We start from the raw sequence: 19,992 nt of genomic DNA, 5'->3' as shown, positions 1-19,992 counted from the left end.
TGGCGGGGGGCGGCGGCCAGCGCCATCTTTGAGGTGCGGTGCTTCGCAGCTCTCCACACCAGGGCTGTGTAGATTTCCTGATGGGGTTTCCTCAGGGCTTTTAGACCCCACTGGGTGATTGTCTCCCTGCTTGGTGTCCACAGGACTTTCAGTCTGTAGGTGTCTTCCTGCCCTCCTTATTCCATGCAGCCTAAGAACTGGATGAGGTGGATGAGTGGGGGGTGTGTGTGTCAAACTTTGCTCCCGCTCGTTTGTCCCATTGGCAAGCCATGAACATCATCGAGAACAACAGAGGTAGGAATAAGTCCTGGAACTCTGGGTGATTACGTCAGGTCAGAGATCTGCTTGCTGCTCCGAGGGTCAGAGGGCCTCATATGCTCATGGGCCTGATTCCTGACAGAGCTACTGGCTAACTTTGTGTCCTTGGTCAGACCACTAAGCTGCTGAGCTGTGACCTCATTTGTAGAACGGGGATGATGAATTACATCACCAGGTCACCATGACAGTGGAATGAGACAGGGTTTACAAAGGGTATGGCCCAAGCCTGCAGCATTCAAAGCTCTTATCATCAGCATTGTGACTGCCATTAGCTTTGGGGGCTTTCACCTGATGGGTGGTGTTTGAGCTATCCGAGGGCAGCAGTGGGTTAGAGTTCCTTTCTTTGCCACTCATCCAGTCTGGCTTTAGAAGCAAGGGACATCTGGGTAAGGACACTCCTTATTCAATTGGCTGTGTTCAGAGTGGCATGGCCCAGTACAGTGACTGTTAGCCATATGTTGCCAGTTATTTAAATTGTTTATCAGAAATTCAGTTTCTTGGTCACAGTATTCACCTGGCAGATAATACTAGTACTAACACAGGTAATACTGACTAGTGCCCAGCACACTGGACAGGCCAAGGTCCAGCATTTCTGTCAAAGCAGACAGTTGTGCTGGACCAGAGTCTGCCCTTAGTCTTTAAAACTCTCCCCACTTCCCTGACAGAGGCAGGGAGATGCTTCTCATAACAGAAATGGAGTCCACCAGCCCTTGCCACATTCCATTTTGGGTGGCCTTGTCCTTGACTTGGGTGGTTGGTTTCCTGTCAGTCTTTATCAGCCCAAGGTAGGTGGGGCGGATGAGGATTGCCTAAACCAAAACTGTCGTCTTCTGTATCTGCCTCTCCAGCCCATCCCGCAGGTCAGACAGGGAGTCCCTAGGTGATCTTCCCCATTATCCAGGGCTGGGCTGGCCTGACCCTTTGGCCCTGCCCATGTCCCAGTCTGCCTGTCACTTTCTTGTGTCATCTGACCACTTGTTCCTTCTTCTCTGCACCTTCTTCCTCTCTCTCTAGCCTTGGCTTTCATGAGAATTCTCCAGAAAGTTTTTCTTTACCATCTCTCAGTTCCTTGCCTTGGCAGGGCCTTTCCTCAGACAGAGCTCTGGGCACTTGGCCCACTCTTCCATGGCCTTGTTCTTAAGTTCATTCTCTCTGTCAGCCATGCAGCAGCTATCCTCTGAGTGCCAGCTGCATGTCCCAGCAAGATGCTGACCTGACAAGAAGGGACGGGCTATAGTCCCAACTCTGCTCATTTCAGGAGAAGGAAATGGGGGCTGGGAGACTCAGCCAGACTGTTCTGACCCAGCCTGGTGAGGCTGAGCCAGGGATGGAGGCAGCCTGGGTGGGCCAGCTGGGAAAGGTTCTCAGGAGGAGGTGGTGAGGTGGAAAGGGGGTGGTGGGTTTGGACTAGAGTGGCATACTGAGAAGAGAGAGTCAACATTTCGCAGAGGGTATGTCTGATTTTTGCCATTGGGCTTTCCCCACCCCTGGATGGTCACCCCCAGGCACAGCCAGAGCTAAATGATTCCCATATTTCCAGCTACTGCAGCCAGCAGGGCCCTGGGGAAATGGCTGTGGATGAACGAGGAAGTGCCGAGTGAGGCCTGCCATTAAGGGCTGGTAGCAATGTCCTCCCTCGGCGTAGGGTGAGAATCAGGAACCTTAAAAGACAGCCTGAGACGCGTCACAGTTCAGTAGGTCAGGCTGGAGAGGACAGGACAAGGGCTTAAGAAAAACCAGAACATCTCAGCATACCCAGTGTTCATTGCTTCCTTAGCTCACAACCTTCTCAGAGCCCCAAGTCTGTACCCAGGAGGCCCTGCTCCCTATTAAAGTAGATGCTGACAGTCCCAGGAATACTTAGCTGTGCTGACTGATGAAGTCAGCCATCTTCCTGTGTTGATTGATGGAGAGTGGCTTTCCGGAAGTCCTCCTCACGATGCCACATGCACTTTGCCTTTCTCCTAAGTCCCCCCGCCCCCAGCACCCACACCTATCTCATAAGTATGGCAAACAGCTGGCATAGTGGTGGTCTCCAGAGCCTATTTCTGCGGTAGCGATTATTATATATTTTCAGGGTTATCTATGCATTACATGGGATACATAGATTTGAGGTGTCTGATATGTGTCTTGTCCCTGACAACCTTAGGGCCCCGACCAAGGCTGGAAGAATGCAGCTGAGGTGCCAACACCCAGCTTGGTTTCACTCACTCCTTTTTCTCTCTTGTAGGCAGCCATGAGTTCTAGCCACCCTGAACCAGGTGCCCGGGAACCCCAGAGTCCCCGTCCACAGGTCCTGTCCCAGAGTTCTTCCAGCTTGTTGAGTGGAGGCCAGGAACAGAGGCCAGAGCTTCGCAAGAGTGCCAGCAGCACTGTGTGGCGGGCCCAGCAGGGTGAGGCCAGTTCTAGTCCCCGGACCCTGCAGGATGAGGGGTGCCAGACTGAGATCATGGAGCATGCGCAGACCACAAGCACTCCGTCACAGGCTGGTACTGGAGGCCACTGGAGGAGCAGCACTGTTGGTAATGTGTCTACCATGGGCATTGGTGACCTGTGTCGCCTACGGGCCCCCAGCGTGGCAGCTGTGCAGAGGAGTCACTCAGACTTGGTCCATAGTACCCAGACCCGGGGTCATGGCAGTGTTCAGAAGCCCAGTCTGAGCTGTTCTGCCCTGGGCAGCTCACCTGTCCACAGGGCTCAGCTGCAGCCTGGCAGTGTCACTGGCCAAGGTGGCCAGACCCCTGCGCTCCTGCAAAGTGACTCAGCTCCAGAGGATGGGACTTCTAAATCAGCCTGCACATTGGGGGAGAGTCAGGTGTGGGTGCCGACCGTAGAACTAGAAGATACAACTGGTCTCCTCCGCCGTCCGCGGGGTGAGCCCGAAGCTACTGGACAGCCACCCGCCACTTCCTGCCACGCTCTGCCTCCAGCAGCTCTGCTCTGCACCCTGGGGGAGGCTGTAGCTGGTAGCTGTTGCCATGCCCTACCTGCCAAAGGCATCCTGGCCTTTCCCAAATTGGTGGCGTCTGTCAGTGAGTCTGGGTTGCAGGCCCAGTGTGGGGTGAAATTCCACTGTAAGTTGTCTGGGGGGATTTCTGGGCACCCTCACTGCTGTGTCCACCCTTGGGGGCCTACGGGGCTAGTAGCTACAGAGTCTGGCTCCAGGACCAAAGATGTGTGGACCATGACCTCAGCCACTGATTTGGCTCTGGGAGTGGCCTCCGCCCAGGATGCTGGGGTTCAGGCAGCTCCCACGGCAGCCTGCAAGGCTGTAGCTACCAGCCCATCCCTGGAGGCACCCGAGACTCTGAACATATTTCCAGAGGTAATGCTGGGGTCCAGCCTACAAGAGGCGTCATCGCCTGTGAGGGATGTACGATGGGATGCCGAGGGCATGACATGGGAGGTGTATGGAGCCTCTGTGGACCCTGAAGTGCTCGGCATCGCCATCCAGAAGCACCTGGAGATGCAGTTTGAGCAGCTGCAGCAGGCGCCAGCCAGTGAGGACAGCCTGTCTGTGGAGGGCCGGAGGGGCCCCCTGCGGGCGGTCATGCAGTCACTGAGGCGCCCCAGCTGCTGTGGCTGCTCTGGAGCTGCTCCAGAATGAGGAATTGTGACCCTGAAACTGGCCATGACTCTAGACTTGGTCCTAGGCCAGTGACAGGCACAGTGGAGACTCCGTGTCACCAGAACCCACCCTCTAACTTGAATACCAGCCTTGCTTGGGCTTGTGGTTCCATGCAGCTGGGCTGTCTTTTAAGGGCTTGATTCCCAGGAGCCACTTCTCTATCCATTCTGGGCTCTGAGCTGTGGGACAGGGATTTTGCACTGCACAGAATTGAAATCCTGATTTCCTGTAAAAGTACTTAACCTTTTGTTTAGTCTACCCCACAGACCTTGGCTGTCACTCCCCTGTGACTCTTGGTGGTTTTGTTTTTAATAGAATTGCTAGGAACTAATGAATTTTGACATTACACAGGAGGCCCCGGATGGTGGGATTGCCCCAGTCTTTGGAGAACTGGCCTTACCAGAGGACTCCTCCTGCACACCACATGCTCGTCACCTAACTTTGTTGAGGTTCCTCCTCTTTACCCCACTTTCCAGATGTCACAGCAGAAGTCTTGTAAAGATCTAGCTGATGAGCTCTGAGGTGTAGTTCCATATAGAATGAAAGGCTTAGAGCCTGGGCTAGCCCAGCCCTGGTATTAGCCTGGGACACACACCTAGGCCAGCTCAGTGTAGCTGAGGACAGGGAGGACTAACCGAGTGTACATTCTCTGCCAGGTTCTGGGGCTCTGTGAAACACAGCCTCTGCCCATGAAGTATTGGCACCTGGACATTACAGAAGGGCTGCTTGTATCCTTGGAGGGGACTTCCCAAAAGCCTGCCCTGCAGGTCACTGTGCCAGGCTCCCTGCCTCAGGAAGTAGAGAACAAGTAGCCACCTGTCCCCAAATGTATTGCAGTGCTCGAAAGGGTGCCACTACTGCCCCACTTTATAGGTTTTTGTCCTAGCTGGTGCAATTCTCCTGGGAGGGAGCCTGGCTTTGGGGGTGGAGGTGCTGGATTTGGGGCCCCTAGAGCCGAGAGACTCTGAATGTCAGGGTTTAGAAATGGCCTGTGTGTGTTAGGAATGCCCTAGCATGGGCTGGGCAGTGGGAACCAGTAGATGTGGGTGGGGAGAGGGACACAGAGTCTTTCCCTGCCTGGTTTTATTGCCCAAGGGCTTCTTAAGGCTCAGGATGATGAGGGTAGTCTGCTGAAGACCCTGGACTCTTGGGTTATAGCTCCTCTAGTCATACATGTGGGACAGCTCCAGGGTTAGGTAGACTCAGGGCTTCAGGCCTGAGTTCCTGTAGGATTGAAGCTCTAATAGGCTGGGCAAGGGGAGGCTGAGGGCACTCCTGGAACCACAGGGACCGAGAGGTGGCTTATCTGCCCTGTCAGCAAGGTCCTGTTGATGTTGAGGTAGGGAAACTGTAACAGAGGCCTTTGGCTTGGAGCAGAAATGGCATGCCAGTGGATCAAAGAAGCAAGGCTAGATAGGCTGGCTCCAGGTGAGAAGCCTCATAGTAGGGTAGTCTTACTGGTACTATGCCTTTCCCAGGGATTAAGCGCACTCCTTACAGACATGGCATGTCTGAATATTTGTGTGACACAAGGCAAGTGCCGGTGCTCTGGTGTATGGCATATGGTCACCTTGTCTTCTTCGTACATGGGTACGAGCAGCCCAGCCTTGGAACCTGAATGGAAGTGGACAAATGGCTGTGGGGACATGGGGCAATGGTACCTTCACATTGGGCCACAGCTGAGAAGGCTTTTGACACAGAGGGCCTATGCAGGTGGGTGGAGTGGGGGACAGCAGATGTTCAGCTGGGATATGGTGAACCACTATTGGGCAGGTACCATAGGGTGTTCATCAGCCGGGAAGCTGGCTTGATTGTCTGTGGCAAGCATTATGGGATCTATGGAAGGTGGGGGCAGAGTACTACACCAATGTCTGCCGTATGTTTCGTGAGAAGGAAGTCAAGGAGGCTGAGGTCCTTTCATTTGAGGTAGGAGGGCAGATGAGGGTGGGTGGGTGGGCAGTCTTTGGAGGTCCACATGGAGGATAACAACCACAGGACTTGCCTGGTAGCAGCGGAACCTACTGGACAGAGACCTTCTCCTCTGCTACGTGCAGATCTCAAGTTCTTTGTTGGGCAGATTGTGCCAACCTGCAATTCCCATGGTGCATCTGTTACCCAGATGAAAGCCAGGCTGGACTCAACTGTAGGTCAGGATAGACCAGCCACCCACCCATTTAGCTTCATCCTGACTGATAAACATTTGTATGATGGTGCTAGAACTGAGCCCAGTCTGTGCGTTGGTTGGAATCCCTAGAACACCCAGTAGCTGAGCTATATGGCCTCTGTCCTCAGATCTGCTCATGGCACCTGTGACTTAATTTCTGAATTAGACACATTCCTATTCCCTATCAGGCCCCTCTGGGTAAGGCCTGATTTGAGTAGTGGGCCAGGGCCTGTTGAACAAGGTCACTGACTTTCCTTATAGATTTCTGCTCTAGATCTCTGGCTGGACATTTGGGAATCCCTTTTGGAGATGATGGATCTCACTATATATGTTTATCTTATTTTGAATAAAAAACAAATACAAGTTGAGAGATCAGAGCTTTGACAGGTCTTGGCAGAAAGGGGGCATTGGACATGGCTAGTCTTGTTTCCTTTGTTCTGGTAAGTTCTGTCCTCTGAGGCATGAACCCTAGAGTCCAAGGGCTCTGCGTCCTGGTGGGTCTTGCCCTCTCTCTTCTGGGGCCATCCCCTTCTGTCTAGTCGTTCTCCTTTGGAGAGCATTGGGTGTCTAGGACAGATGAAGTCTGGCTTCCTGAAGCTTACCACCCCCAAGACTGCCTTTCTGTGGGCAACACACAGGAGTATATATATCCCTTGTCTGGTTCTGTTACCATCACCATCTTACGGAACTACTTCAAATGTAGGCTCTTTACCTGCTGGCAGTCACAGTGCTGGGGAGGGAAGAGTCCTCTTCCCCTTAGATGTCATTTGTTTGTGTCTCTGACCCCTGGACATGTTAGTAATAGTAGCTGAACTGTACCCTCCCCATGTAGATTCTAATGCTTTGGGTTTGGGATGGGCCACGGTAGTCTATGTGTCTAGAGCAGGAAATTGAATTCTGGATTCACATTGGTGTTCGTAAACTCTTGGGCTAGACACCAGCTCTGAAGACCTGCAACTTCTTCAGCTCTAAAATGGGGTTGAAGCTGTATTTTAGCTTTGGCCTGTGAGAGTGAAGTTTCATAACCCATGTAAAGTACCTGGCTCCACTTAGTGTTGGTCTCACATGCTGGTGTTGCCTAGGGTTTCATGACCACAGGAGGCAGCCTGGCTGCCACCACAGTCCACTTGGCCTTCCCTTAAAGTTCCTTCTTCAGAGCCTCATCCCAGCTTCTTCACCCCCAGCTTTGTGCCCTGAATAGGACATGTGCCTTCTGGCTGGGAGCCTCTGAAACCATAGCTCCAAGAGCCAGGCAGAGAAGATCCTCTCCCTACCAGTCCGCTGAGGTGAGGAGAATGAGGTAGGGAAGGACAGAAACCAAGCAAGGATGTGACTTGAGGCCAATCTAGGCTCTACAGCGGAGTTTGGGTTTTCCCAGGTGGACAGTAGACCCCAAGCTCTTAAGATCTTGGGTATGTAGGCTTGGGAGCTCCAGGTCCTTGGGGGCAGGCCTCTGTAGTGAGCCTTAGTAGGATCTGTCCCAAAGGGAGTACTGTGTACCCAAAGAGAGATGCATTTGTGCCTGCTTCTGCCCGTCACCTAGTATATGTGGCCTGTGGTCCACACGCTGCCCAGGCCTTTTCCTCTAGATACTATTTAGAAGCAGTTCTGCCACACTAGTGTACCTGCCAGGTGATCTTGATTAAAGGTGAAGCTTGGCCTCTGTCCACACTGAATTCCTTCTCGTTTGTCATTTGGCCTGGCCCAGTTTTGTCATCTGAAGGTATGCCTAGTCAGTCTTTCATGAGTTCTCATCCAACTTGTCAGGCAGGGCTGGGTCCCTGTTGAGTCTGAAGTGGGGCTCTAGATTACTCTATTGTCGTCATGGCCCCCAGCCCCTCCCACAATGCACAACCACATCACTGGGGGAGTCATTCGTGGAAAATTTGTTAAGACTAGCATTACTTAAACCAAGTCCCAGGACCCTCTTCTTCAGCATAGAAGGAAGCTGGTATGGTCTAACAGGATTCACTCAGCAGCCCAGCCTCCCTTTACCATCTTAACTGCTTCTATTTGACACACTGTTCTAGAAGTTTGAGATTAGTAAGCTCAGTGGCACCTGAGGGGGCGTGCCCCTCTCTGAGGAGAAGGGGAAGGGGCAATGGGAGAAGGATTCCTAAGGATGGGACTGGAAGGGGGGAGCTGTGAGTGGGATGTAAAGTGAATAAAAAAAAATTTGCTTACTCTGCCTTCTCATCCTTTGGGGAACAGAGGCCAGCTCCACCTTTGGCCTTGGCATAGCACCTGCTTAGCCTTGATCCCCTGAGGCTTCTGTTCTAGCACAGTCCCTAACCTGCTAGATTCCTGGAAGATGATCTTGAGGGTCAGAAAGGAGCCTCCTCAATGTCTGTCCTATAGAAAGAACCTCCTTAGAAACACCCTACAGTTTACCCACTTCTAGGGAGGGAATCCCTAGAAGGCTCTGGGGACCATGTTGATCTGTAGGCTTGGGAGAGCAGGGGATTGGTGCAGGTGCTGGGGTCACACACAGAGAGGTAAGAGCACCAGGGAAAGGTGAAGATGCTAAAAACCTGAGCCAAACCACAGCGGCACGGGCTGGTGGGATTGAGGCCGATGGGCAGTGTCAGACTCTTACTGCAAGAGCTGGGCATGTGTCACCTTTGCTGTCCTTGAGTGGTGACTCTGCAGGAGTCGTGCTGAGTCATGGGCCACCCTCCCCCTTGCTGAGAGCCAGAGACAGTGCAGCCAGGAGGGAGGTCTGGTCCCTGTAACAGGAGCTCTTTAAACAGATAGCCTACAGTCCATCTTTCATGGGCTCCCATTATTAGGAGGGAGATGAATTGGGGGTTAAAGCTCAAGCTATGAGGAATATTCAGTTTTAAGGTGCCCACAGACTTGCCCAGTCTGTCCTGGCTGTCTGGGGACTTTTCACTTCAAGGCATCTTTCTAGAAAAAGACCTACAGTGCCTTTTTTTTTTTTTTAAATTGTTGTTGTTTGCATCATGTCTGTGCAGCCAAGAGCAAACTGGCCTCTTACCCTCTCCCATAGATGTTCTTTCTCCGGCATCTCTTTCTCTTTTCTGTCTCCACTCCTCTTGTCCCTAAGAACACTTTGTCTCTCCACTGTCCCAATATTCCTTGTTCCTGGAGCCTCCTTCAGTTTATGTCAGAGGTCTGTCTGGCCTTGGTCCTATCACTCCAAACCTGAGGCTTTCTCTTCACATGGCCTAGAATATTTCCCTTAGGCCATGGCTTAGTCTGGGTCTCAGCGTCCTTGATTTTCGAGGGCTTAGGCCCTTTCCCTCTTACTTTGTTTTCCTTTGGACATAAACTAAATGACCAAGTTTGCAAAACAACTTCTGAGCAGATCCTTAGACAGGAAGGCCTCACTGGGGTTGCTCTGGGAAATGGAGATTGAAGAAACAGAAAGCGATTGTCAGTGGTCCTGCTGGGTGACCACAGGGACTGAGGTCGGAGAGAAGGGCATCCTAGAGTCCTAGGTTTGGTGGGCACGCTTGCTGGCTTAAGGTACATCTTCTCTTCTTTCATAAGTTTGGAACCTTGCTTGGCTTGTCATTAGATTTGGGTGTGGTTTGAGCCTCCATGTAGGGTGGGAACAAGCACACCATCCTATTTTTGTGCCTTTCCTGTGTGGAACTAGGCTCCTATCCAGTAAGTCAGGATTAGAGACTGGGTCAGGAGATTTCTGATTTTGATACCAGCTGCCCATATCTGCCTCCTAGATCCGAGCAGAGCTGAAGCAAGGGGCCTCTGTAGGTCTGGAACTTCCCATGTGTTCCCCCAGAGCTAACCTGGGATGCTGGAGCCTAGGAGGAAAGAAAGAATTGTTTTCTCACCCCATACCCCTTGTGCTGCCTCCTTGGCACCCCTCCCCCACTATAGCTGTGTGGTCCTGTTCCTTCTTTTCTTTGCTCAGTTTTAAACAAGGGTCTGAGAAGACAATGGCCGTGGATGACATTTTGTATGCAAGCTTCCTGGACGTGTTACTTTGGGAGAGTTTCTGGTTTTCTTAGCGTAGCATTGGCGATACTGGAGGAGGGTTTCTTATGTGGGTTTCCATTCCTAAATGCACTGGGCACAGTGAGGTTGACTCTCCTCTGGGCAGGGCAGGAATAGGAAAGTAGTCACAAGTCAGTGGCTTGGAAATAGTGCCGAGCATTGCTGAGACCCAAGTCAGCAAGGATGTCCTGCTTTATTGGAGATGTTTTACTATTTTATATTGTCATTAGTTCTGGTTCTAAGATGTTACATTAAAACATTACTTGTCTTAATTACAAAGTCTTTTGGCTGCTTTCACAGTTGTGTCTTAGCCACTGCCTGATTACCAGGTCCAGGGTCTTGAGTCCCTTTCGTTCTCACCTGCTTTGGAACTAGGAGTTAAGAGTAGAGGCCGACTTTCCAGCCAAGGCTGCAGCTGCTCCACACCATCAGCAGAGTGACCAGACGCCCTCTAGTGGGAAGGTGGGGCGCAGCATGAGATCCACCTACTGGGTGGAGCCTCTAGTGGGGGTAGGGAAGTATCTATCAACCCTGTTCAGTTTCTCCCTGGAGACTGAAGCTCCCGTGGCTGGTGGAAGGCCCATCAGGGCAGACAGTCATTTCACTGCGACATCCATTTCTAACATTAATTCCCTTGCTGTGAGACTCTAGTCTGATCTGGAACACAGGTAGAGGATCCAGAGAAGACAAAGCTAGAGAAGGCAGAGCCAGTGCAGTAGCCCACGCTGCTGCTGGGAGAGCGGACAACACTCATTCTCCAGATGGGCTGTTTGAGAGTCAGAATGGGAACCTTCCTTGCTCCTCCCACCTAGCCCACGTGGCTGTGTAGGCCTTTGACTCAACCTTCAACATTTCACGCCTCAAATGTGCGTGGATATTTTATCAAAGAAAGTCTCCCCAGGCCTGAGGAAAAGGCGTGGATCATCAGGGCTGTCCCCATTCCAGGCATGTTTGGCAGAAGAGACCAGAGGGAGGGGAATGCTAGTAGTCTAGATATGAAGTTCTAGTGTCACTGGTAGTGACGAAGAGACAGACCAGCTCCTTCTGGGGAGGCAGCATCTCTACCTGGCGGTCCAGGCTGGCTGGTAATCAAAGCATAATGGGAGCCTGGAAAGGGACTGGGGAGAGCCTGCTTCTTACAGAAGGATTTCACAGAGGGAAGGGCTGAGGGAAGTGAATGTGAGCTGGCGCCCTGGCTTCTCTGCCTACGTGAGGGAGGGGCAGGGTTACTGTCCAGGCAAGCATTCCCCTCACTCCAGGTCACATGACCTCTCGGGTGCTGTCTTAGGATCTCTTGGCTTCGAGTAACTGAATCGTGAACTGAAGGTTACCTGGATGGTTAGAATGTTCCCTTCCCGCTTAAGAATTCAGGAGGTCTCTGGTTCCAGGGCTGTTTCTGTGGCTCAGCACAGAGATCAAGGAGTCAAGTTCTTTCCAGGTATCTGCTCTGCCATCTTTAGGGGCTTAGTGAGGCCTGACCTCACGGTCATATGATAGCTGCTGCACTTCCAGGCATCATGCTCTCATCCAAAGCTGCCACAAGCAGATCTTCACACACTCACTTGAAGGACTGAAAATTGGGTTCTTAGGATGGTTCATAAAATAATTTAAAAATGCAACAAAGCCAATTTTACTAGGCTCTGCGAGGAGAGGAAAAATGGCAGGCAAGCTATAAGTCTGAGAGGTTGCCAGGAGGAGGGAGATGGAGAAGAGAGATGCTCACAGGGGTAGAGTTAGGCCGGCATGTTGAGCTGTGAGGGTCAGTAAGCAGTCACCTGGCAGACTAACAGATAGCTGCATGGTGGATACAGGAGGGACAGCTTCAGAGAAAGAGAGAAAAAGCCCAGAGTGTCAGGAACTCACACCTAGACCTTGTCCAGCATCTGAAAGCAAAAGAAACAGGAGAAAAAGAAGAAGTTATGTTTTCACGAGTAACTCAGAAATGTAAGCAGGTTTTCCAGTTGCCGTAGAGAAAATATTCAGCAAGCATCTGCACTGAGGGAGGGCCTTCTGGGAGGGATGAGTTCATCATCTCATTAAAGGGAGAACTTTAGTCTTCTCCTCGCCTTAGCATGTCTTCAGGCAAACCAAACAGGAAAGGGAAGTTAGCAGGGTGGGGAGCCAGGGTGGGGGTGGGTCCTGGCCAGGTGATTGACAGACCCAGTTGCATTAACTCTTAAAAGGAAGAGATAATAGAATATAATGTTGCTCTCTTGTCTTCTGGCCTGGCAACTAGTGGACTCTATGACATATATCGTTTTAACCTTTTCAGAATGTCATCTGTTGGGACTCATGCGACATTGAGCCTTTACAGACTGACTTCTCTCACCTAGTGAGGTGGAGTTGAGCTTCCCTTGGGTCCAGCAGCTCTTGGGTCCAGCAGCTCGGAAGCCATCTTGGGACAGCTCCTCCCTCTCACAAATATTGACTGGCACCCTACTGAGACATTACCTGTGAGTAAAGGACTTCCTAGCATCAGGCTCTGTCACCTGGGAAGTGAGTTTACAGCAAAGGGGTACTGGGATGGCCACACATCTTGCTCCCCACCCTGAAGGTTGTGCTGTGCATCGAGCTGGCTGTGGCTTGTGCTGTAAAACCTTCCCATCCTCAGAAACAAACTCTCTTTTGCCATGTGGGCTCTGATTCCTCGTTTCAGAGGCTGGGCCATGCTGCCTGTCTCTTGTGCTGGAACTGAGCTCCCCTTGGAGCCTCCATCATGGCTGTTGCCTCTCTGTCTGTCTGTCCATGTCATTTATAACTTTTTTCATAAACTCTGTACTCCCCAAGAATCTGTCTTGCTGTCCTTCTAGAATCCCCCTTTGGAATCTTTCTGTCTGCTCACTTCTTTTTAGTGCTGAGTAGTATTCCATTATATGGATGTACCAGAGAGTGTCAGTCCTGATGAGGGCCGTCTTGTTTGCTGTATGTTTGGACTGTATAAATAAAACATCTACAGACACCATCATATAGATGCAACAAAAGTCCAGCTCGATTGGTAAATTCTTAGGAGCATGATTCTGGATTAAGTGGTCAGACTAGGTCCTAGCACTAGAAGAAACGCCAAATCAAACCTCTCTCTCACAGCAGCTGCCCAAATTTGTATTCTTGCTAGCAAAGTGTGAGAGGTTTATGTCTCATCTTCTTATTCCTGGTTATTACACAGCTAGGAGCATTAATGAGTGAGTATCAGTGTGTACAGAATTTTATGGGTATGTGTGAGACTGTCTGTAGAGTAACGTTTCAAAAAGATTTTTATCTGCAATACCCGAAAACGCTCATTTCCACACCCACATTTATCAAGCTTTAATATTTTGGCAATTTGACAAGTGAAAAAAAAAAAAAAAAGGCTGTTTCCCGAAGGCTTCCACTGTGAGAGAGCAAGGTGGTGCTCTGACTGTCTGGGTGAGGCCCTTTCACTGGTGACTCTCAAGCTGTGCAATGTTGGGTAAGTGACTGAATGTCTCTGGGCATTGGTCCCTCCACCTAGAATGTGAAGATAGCTCCGATCCTTGCCTTGTTAACTGGACTTGAGGACTCAAAGGTATGCATCATGTAAAATGCTAACATGTCCCTGTCTTTAAGTGGTAAGTTAATGAATATTATTGTGTAATATGTTTATAACAATTTGGACTTCTTAGCTTATGATCTGGTGGTTCATAATAATTTCTCATTTTCTCTGGATTCTTCTTTTGCATATTAACTGATTAGAGCTCTTTGTATTTTAATAAATTTCATATATACATCATTTGTGTTTTTTATTCAAGTGCTTGATTTATCTCTGGCTCTGAGCCAACATGACATCTTTCTCTGGGACACAGCATGTCAAAGCTCACACAGCCCTACATTTCCCATCTATGGCTTCCTTCTGAGGACAGTCACACCAGCCAAGCCAATGTATTTTTCAGTAAGGAAGGGGACTAGCCAAGGTAAGGCAAGCAAACTGCCTAGGGATAACAGGGAATTAGGTCTGGTTCAGATCTTCTCCTTGGTTCTTAGGTTTGGCCTTTAGTCCTAGAGAGATGAGGAGGAATTTAGAATTTATAGGTAGGGAGGAGTCACCAAGATAGACAGCTTCAACAAGTCTCTCTCCCAGAACCTACGAGCCTGGGTCCCTTGTTCTGGTAAGTCTGGACTAAGTATTGAGGATTTGAATTCACTGACAGTCTCTCTGATTGAAGAACAGGTGTGTGTGTGTGTGTGTGTGTGTGTGTGTGTGTGTGTGTGCGCGTGCTTAGTATTTTGAGTTAGGGTTTCACTGAATAGCCCATAAGATTTCATACTTAAGATCTTCCTGACTTCCAAGTGTTAAAACTAAAACCATGAGCCACCAGGCCTGGCTCAGTGTGTGTATGATCTTAATCAAGTTCCCCAGAATTAGAATGGAGAACAAGACTTTGAGAGTTGGCCCTGAACTTAAAGACGAGAACACTAGTTATGTCTCAGTTGTTCAACTTTCTGTTTCACAAGCTTTGAGGACACAGTGTTCCTCAACTTGTGATGGCCTGTGTCCTGATCAACTTTACTATAGCCAAACCTGGCCTAAGTAAGAAATGTGTTTCATGTACATACATTCCCTGGAGCCCTGGCTAACAATAGCTTGCCCTAGAGTATCCAGTCTTTTCCTGGATTCTGCAATACTCTACAGCTCCCAAGGGAGGGGGCCAATGAACAAGCCTGTGGGTATACCAGAGCTGGCTGGCAGTTTTTCTCCTAAGTGGTTCAGGGTCAGCCGTGTCCTAGATTCAGTGTTTGTTACCTGCCAACTACTATTTGTTTGCTGTTACTTTATTTGCTTATTTATATACAGATAGGGTTCGGCTCTGAAGTCTAGGCTGGCCTAGAGCTTATGCTTCTCTCCCCCAAGTACTAATGTTACAAGCGTGAGCCACCATGCCTGGCTTCTCTCATCTTTATTTTTATTCTCTTTAATCCTCATAGCTATAGGAAGTGGCCTGTTAGTGTATTCCCTAAATACTGCAGGTCAAGTATTATGATGCTGAAGGCTGGGCTGTTGGAGATCGGGTGGCCGTCTCTACTGAGGCTCTTAATGCCGCCAGGAACTTTGCAGTCTTGATCACAGGGTAGCACCTAGACATAATATCCTAGCTGACTGTCCTTTCCTGCTTTTCTACAGCCACAGTTCTGTGGGGTCAGGGCCCCATCTTAACAGCTTCATTTAGCCTCCAGGTGAGCCCCTGTCTTTCCTCTGTTTACTGTGGAGACAAAGAGCAGCAGGTCATGATGTGCCTGAGTAACAGGCAGCGCTGGCACTGCTTCCAGGGCTGGCCCACCACCACCAGGCTATGTGTCACTGTTGGCAGCAAATTGCACAGAAACCATGGCTAAGTAGGGCCTCTTCTTACAGGACACTTAGCACAGCCTCAGGGCTCTCCAAGGATGTCACACAATAGCTTTCCTTTCTGCTCTTCTCTGGCTTATTCCTATACCCTGGCCATCGTGTCCAAGCCCAGATTCCTCTCCTGATTGAAGGGGCCACTGCTGAACTCTGTAACTCTCTGCTAGGATATCATTAGAAGGTCTAAAAGCATCTCTTCAATCACTCATTCAGTAAATACTGCCTTAGGTCTGCCAGGAACACCAGTGCCAGTACACCAGGGAAACAGGCCCAAAGACCAAGTTGTGGTCTTCTGTACAGTAGTTGGGGAGCTGCTGAGATCCTCTGGCTGAGCTTAGCCCACTGCTGGTGGTGCCTGCCACCACCTGAAAGGCAACTGGCGCTGTGGCTCAGGCTGAGGGATCTGAGAAGTCACCTGAGCAGAGGTAGTAATGATAGTGGGAGGCTTAGGGAGGAAGGAAGTTGCTTCTGGGAGGTTTTGGATGGAATGGTAGAGTGATCTAGAAGAGGTGTGGAAGAGTCTCAGGGGGCACAAACTGTTAGGCAAAAGATTTGGAGTTGCCTGATTGGTGATGACAACCCTGGGTGGGTTTTAAGATGGAAAGGACTGTCGGAATGTTTAGGACTAGGGCTCTTCTGCCTGGTTGAATTGTTGAATCTGAAAGCTTTAGTCTCCCAGTGAAAAAGGGGTTGAGTATGTGTCTTCTGTATCTCAGGACTGCCTATAATCCACATGCCTAGCTTGACTTCTTTCTGATCCTCATCTCCACACCTAGCTGGAAGCCTGGAAAGTCCATAGCTGGACAGTGGCCGTACGAGGAGGGAGGACAAAATCGGGCTTCAGCAGACCTGGGCCGACCACAGTGTGGACAATGATATAAAACTGTTATCAAGCAAAAGGTGCAACCCAGACAGAGCCCTTGCCATGGCGTCTGAGTTCCTGGTTCGACATACTTATGGTACATCCTTTGTTTGTTCATTTTTTAGAAATTGAATTTATTTTTAGCTGTTACATGAAAATGTAAACATTTTACATGTAATCATGTGATATCTTGATACATGAATACAGGTATATTTCTTAAATCAGGCTAAATATATTTAACTCCCTAAATATAATTTCCTAAGCACAAAACTCACAAATCCCTTTTCTTTAACTGAGTAGAGTATGTTCTTTCTTAAGGGAATTATTGTAGAGGAATTTTAATCCAGCAATATGGGTGCTCTGGCAAGGGATAACATCCAAAGACCGTTTAGGTCTATGTGATCCAGCTGGAATGCAGACACACCTTGGATTACGGTATGATCTGTCCGGAATACAGACACATCCTTAGTATATACCTTTAATTCCAAACAATGAAAGTCAGGTTAATTTGTAGAAGGAAGCAGCCATGTTCAAAAGTGATGTCTTATTGGGTAGCAAACAAAGTAATGAATCAGAGGAAGATTTGACAGAATGAGTCAGAGATAGGATACACCTAACTCTCAGGAGAACAGCACAAGAAAGAGAGGCTATTTAAGAAAATATTACAGGAAAGAGCAGCTGGCTTAAGAGAGCAGCAGCAGCAGCAGCAGAGAAAGACAGAGACAGACACAGAGACACAGAGACACAGAGACACAGAGACACAGAGAAAGCAGTTTTACCAGGACAGTTTTACAGAGACAGGTTGCAGGTGAAGAAAGAACAAACCAGAAAATGAGAAGGAGCCAGAAGATTAGAACAGATTGTTGGAGTGAGTTGAGGCCAAACAGAGCAATTCAGTGAGAAGCTAAGAGAAGACAGTTTGAATCAGTCAGCTTGGAGAGAAGTTTGAGCCAAGACAGGTGAGTTGAACCAGCCAGCCAGAGTTCAGAAAGAACCTAGAAAGCATAAGATCATACAGCAGTAAGCCTCCTAGATGACAATTACACCTTGCGAATAAGTTACCTTTACAATAATTTAGAACCTTTCTTTTCTTACTCCACTGTGAACTTCTCAGAGATGGGGCCTTCTGCTCTTAGGTCTGTTCCCCAGCACACCTTCTTGAGGATGGCCTCAAAGGAAGCACAGAGTTTTAAAACATCAAAATGTGGCCTACCTAGAGTAGCCTACCAGACCAAAGTTCCAGCGAAGGGGAAGCTGAGCACTGAAAAGTAGCTCTGAGTACACTTTTGCTCTGCAGATTTGTGGGTCTCCACTCATATCAGGGAAGGCCCTCCTCTGGAAAAAGGCCATGGGGACCCAAAGTAATGCACATCAAAATTTAAGATCTAGGAACCTGAAAAATTCTTTCCAATTTTGGACAGGGATTTAGAGTATACTCCTGGGGCCCTTCCCCCCTTCACCACACTTCTGTGTTCTGGTTCTGGTCCAGGGGACCAAGAACTTTTAACCTGGAATCCCTGGGCCAATCTTTCCCAGGGTTTTCTGTGGTCACTAGAGTAAGTCCAACCCACCCACATGCTCCCAAATTCCAGTGAATCAAAAACTTCAGGAGTGGCCTGTGATTATTGAGGGGCAGGAAATGGTAGATACAATATCTCAATTTCCTCTCCCTGGAATGGGACAATTCTGAGTAAAGCCTCATTTACAAATCATATAGGTCATTGCTAAACAAAGGTACCTTTATTTTGTTTTGTTATGGTTTGGTTTGCCGTGTGTCACACATGTATCATTTAGTAATGCCAGTGGCCTGGACAACCAATCCAGATGCCATTACTAATCCTTCACCCAGGCTCTGCCCAAGGCGATGGGGTCAGGGAGGGTAGCAGAGGCAGGCAGAAGCACTGCCTTCTCCCTTCATGGTGGCACTGGTTTTCCTCTGGTTAGCCTTTGAAACTCCAGACTTTCTTATACTACCTTTGGGTGAATTACCTACTTAAGGGCCCCCGTAATCCAAACAACTCTTAACTACTTCTCCATTCAGGGACAGGGAGGAGGCACTTCTGGACATGATACCTCATACCTGCTGGGTTTTTCACAGGTTCCTTCCACAGGTCACCATGGCTGTGTTCATGGCTCCTCACAAAAGCCTTTTAAGCAACCTTCCTTCCTTTTCAATCCCCACGACTCCCTTGAGCCATGTGTGGTTCTGGAACGCTGTAGCAAGGTGAGGCTGTGGATCCCTTGGCTCTGGGTCTGTCTGATATGATCCTGGAAGCCCAGATCTCCTTGGCTGCAACTGTGTAGCTGAAGTTGCTGTCTGTGCTTGGCATCTTATTCAAAGCATTGAAATTAATATATTTCACATATTTGCAAAATAATAGCAAGGAAACTTTATTTGAAGGAAAGCAGAAGTATAGATCAGAAAGAAATACCCTGTCAAGAGTGACAGCAGACTGGTCTGGAGACATGGCTTAGTGGTTAAGAACACTTGCTGCTATTCCAGAGGACTGATCCCAGCACGCATGGGGCAGCTTGCACAAAACTGTAACTCAAGCTCCACAGCTTCCTCTGCCCTCTGCCTTCTTTATCTGCACGTATGTGGCAGACACAAACAAACAAAAGATCTTAAAAAGCGACAGCAAGCCACATGAGTGGGAAAGCCTTCAAGAGCCTTGACTATTTTGGGGGACTTATTTTTACTAGAGGGTGTGGTGTGTGTGTGCCTGTATGTGTGTTTAAAGCTTGTTCTTTGCATTCCTATGTCTACCGTCTACTGGCTGAAGACCTACGGGCAATCCATAGGAATCAGGCCCTGCTTGAGCAAGCCTAAAAACCCTTTCATTGTAATTGGTCTGTTTTTAAATCCAAGCACTCCCTCTTCTGTCTTTCCCACAAAGAAAGGATTAAAGGAAGCTACTGGAACAATGAGCAAGAGCTGTGCCTTCTGTCTGGCTCAGCTGGCCATCATACTTTTCTCTGCAGCCCAGAGCAAGAGACTAGAGCATCTGCCTACATGACAGGGACAGGCGGAGGCACAGCTCCATCGGCCGTGTGTGTGGAAGGCAATGACAGTTTGTGTTTCCCAAACATCCACTCACAGAATCAACAATTGGCCTTTTGTGAGGTGCTCACTTAGCATGTATTTATATGTGCCTTCCATATGCCAGACATTCAGCTGTTTTTGGCTGCTTGAGGATTCCACCCACAGGGAATTCACAGCCAAGAGGAGATAAATTGTGTTGGGAAGAACATTCTAGGGTGTGATTAAAGCTCACTCCTGCCTACCTGTTGGAACAGTCCCCTCCAGGATCCTCCTGACTTTCTAAGTATTTCTTGTCCAGAAAGGTGGCAAACACCTTTAATCCCAGCCTTGGGAGGCAGAGGCAAGTGGAACTCTGTGAGTTCAAGGTCAGCCTGATTGATATAAGTGAGTACACAGTCAGCCAGAGCTACATATCAAGAGCCTGTCTCAAAATGATGAAAACAACAAGGAAAATCTCAAGGAGGATGATGAGGAGGATGGGGGTGAGGATGAGGATGAGGATGAGAATGAAGATGAAGAGGAGGAAAAGGAGGAGGAAGAGGAGAGGAGAAGGAGGAGGAGGAGGAAGAAAAGGAAGAGAAGGAGGGAGAGGAGGAGAAGGAGGAGGAGGAAGAGGAGAAGGAGGAGGAGGAGAAGGAAG

At 49.3% G+C, this 19,992-nt stretch overlaps 1 protein-coding gene across 3 annotated transcripts in view; it reads left to right on the top strand.

The window, feature by feature from the left end:
- Gprin2 (G protein regulated inducer of neurite outgrowth 2) overlaps nucleotides 1-13,836 on the top strand; it is a 27,694-nt gene extending 13,858 nt beyond the window's left edge. For all 3 annotated transcript variants that reach the window (XM_031361853.1, XM_031361854.1, XM_031361855.1), the window contains exon 2: nucleotides 2,549-13,836. In XM_031361853.1, coding sequence (XP_031217713.1) covers nucleotides 2,555-3,925 — 1,371 coding nt within the window. In that variant the 5' untranslated portion in view covers nucleotides 2,549-2,554 and the 3' untranslated portion in view covers nucleotides 3,926-13,836. The remainder of the gene's footprint in view (nucleotides 1-2,548) is intronic.
- The last annotated feature ends 6,156 nt before the right edge of the window (nucleotides 13,837-19,992 follow it).

The sequence above is a fragment of the Mastomys coucha genome, unplaced genomic scaffold, assembly GCF_008632895.1.
Source record: "Mastomys coucha isolate ucsf_1 unplaced genomic scaffold, UCSF_Mcou_1 pScaffold9, whole genome shotgun sequence".
Taxonomy (NCBI): domain Eukaryota; kingdom Metazoa; phylum Chordata; class Mammalia; order Rodentia; family Muridae; genus Mastomys; species Mastomys coucha.
Note: the sequence above shows the minus strand (reverse complement) of the source record. Positions and strands in the feature narration are given on the sequence as shown.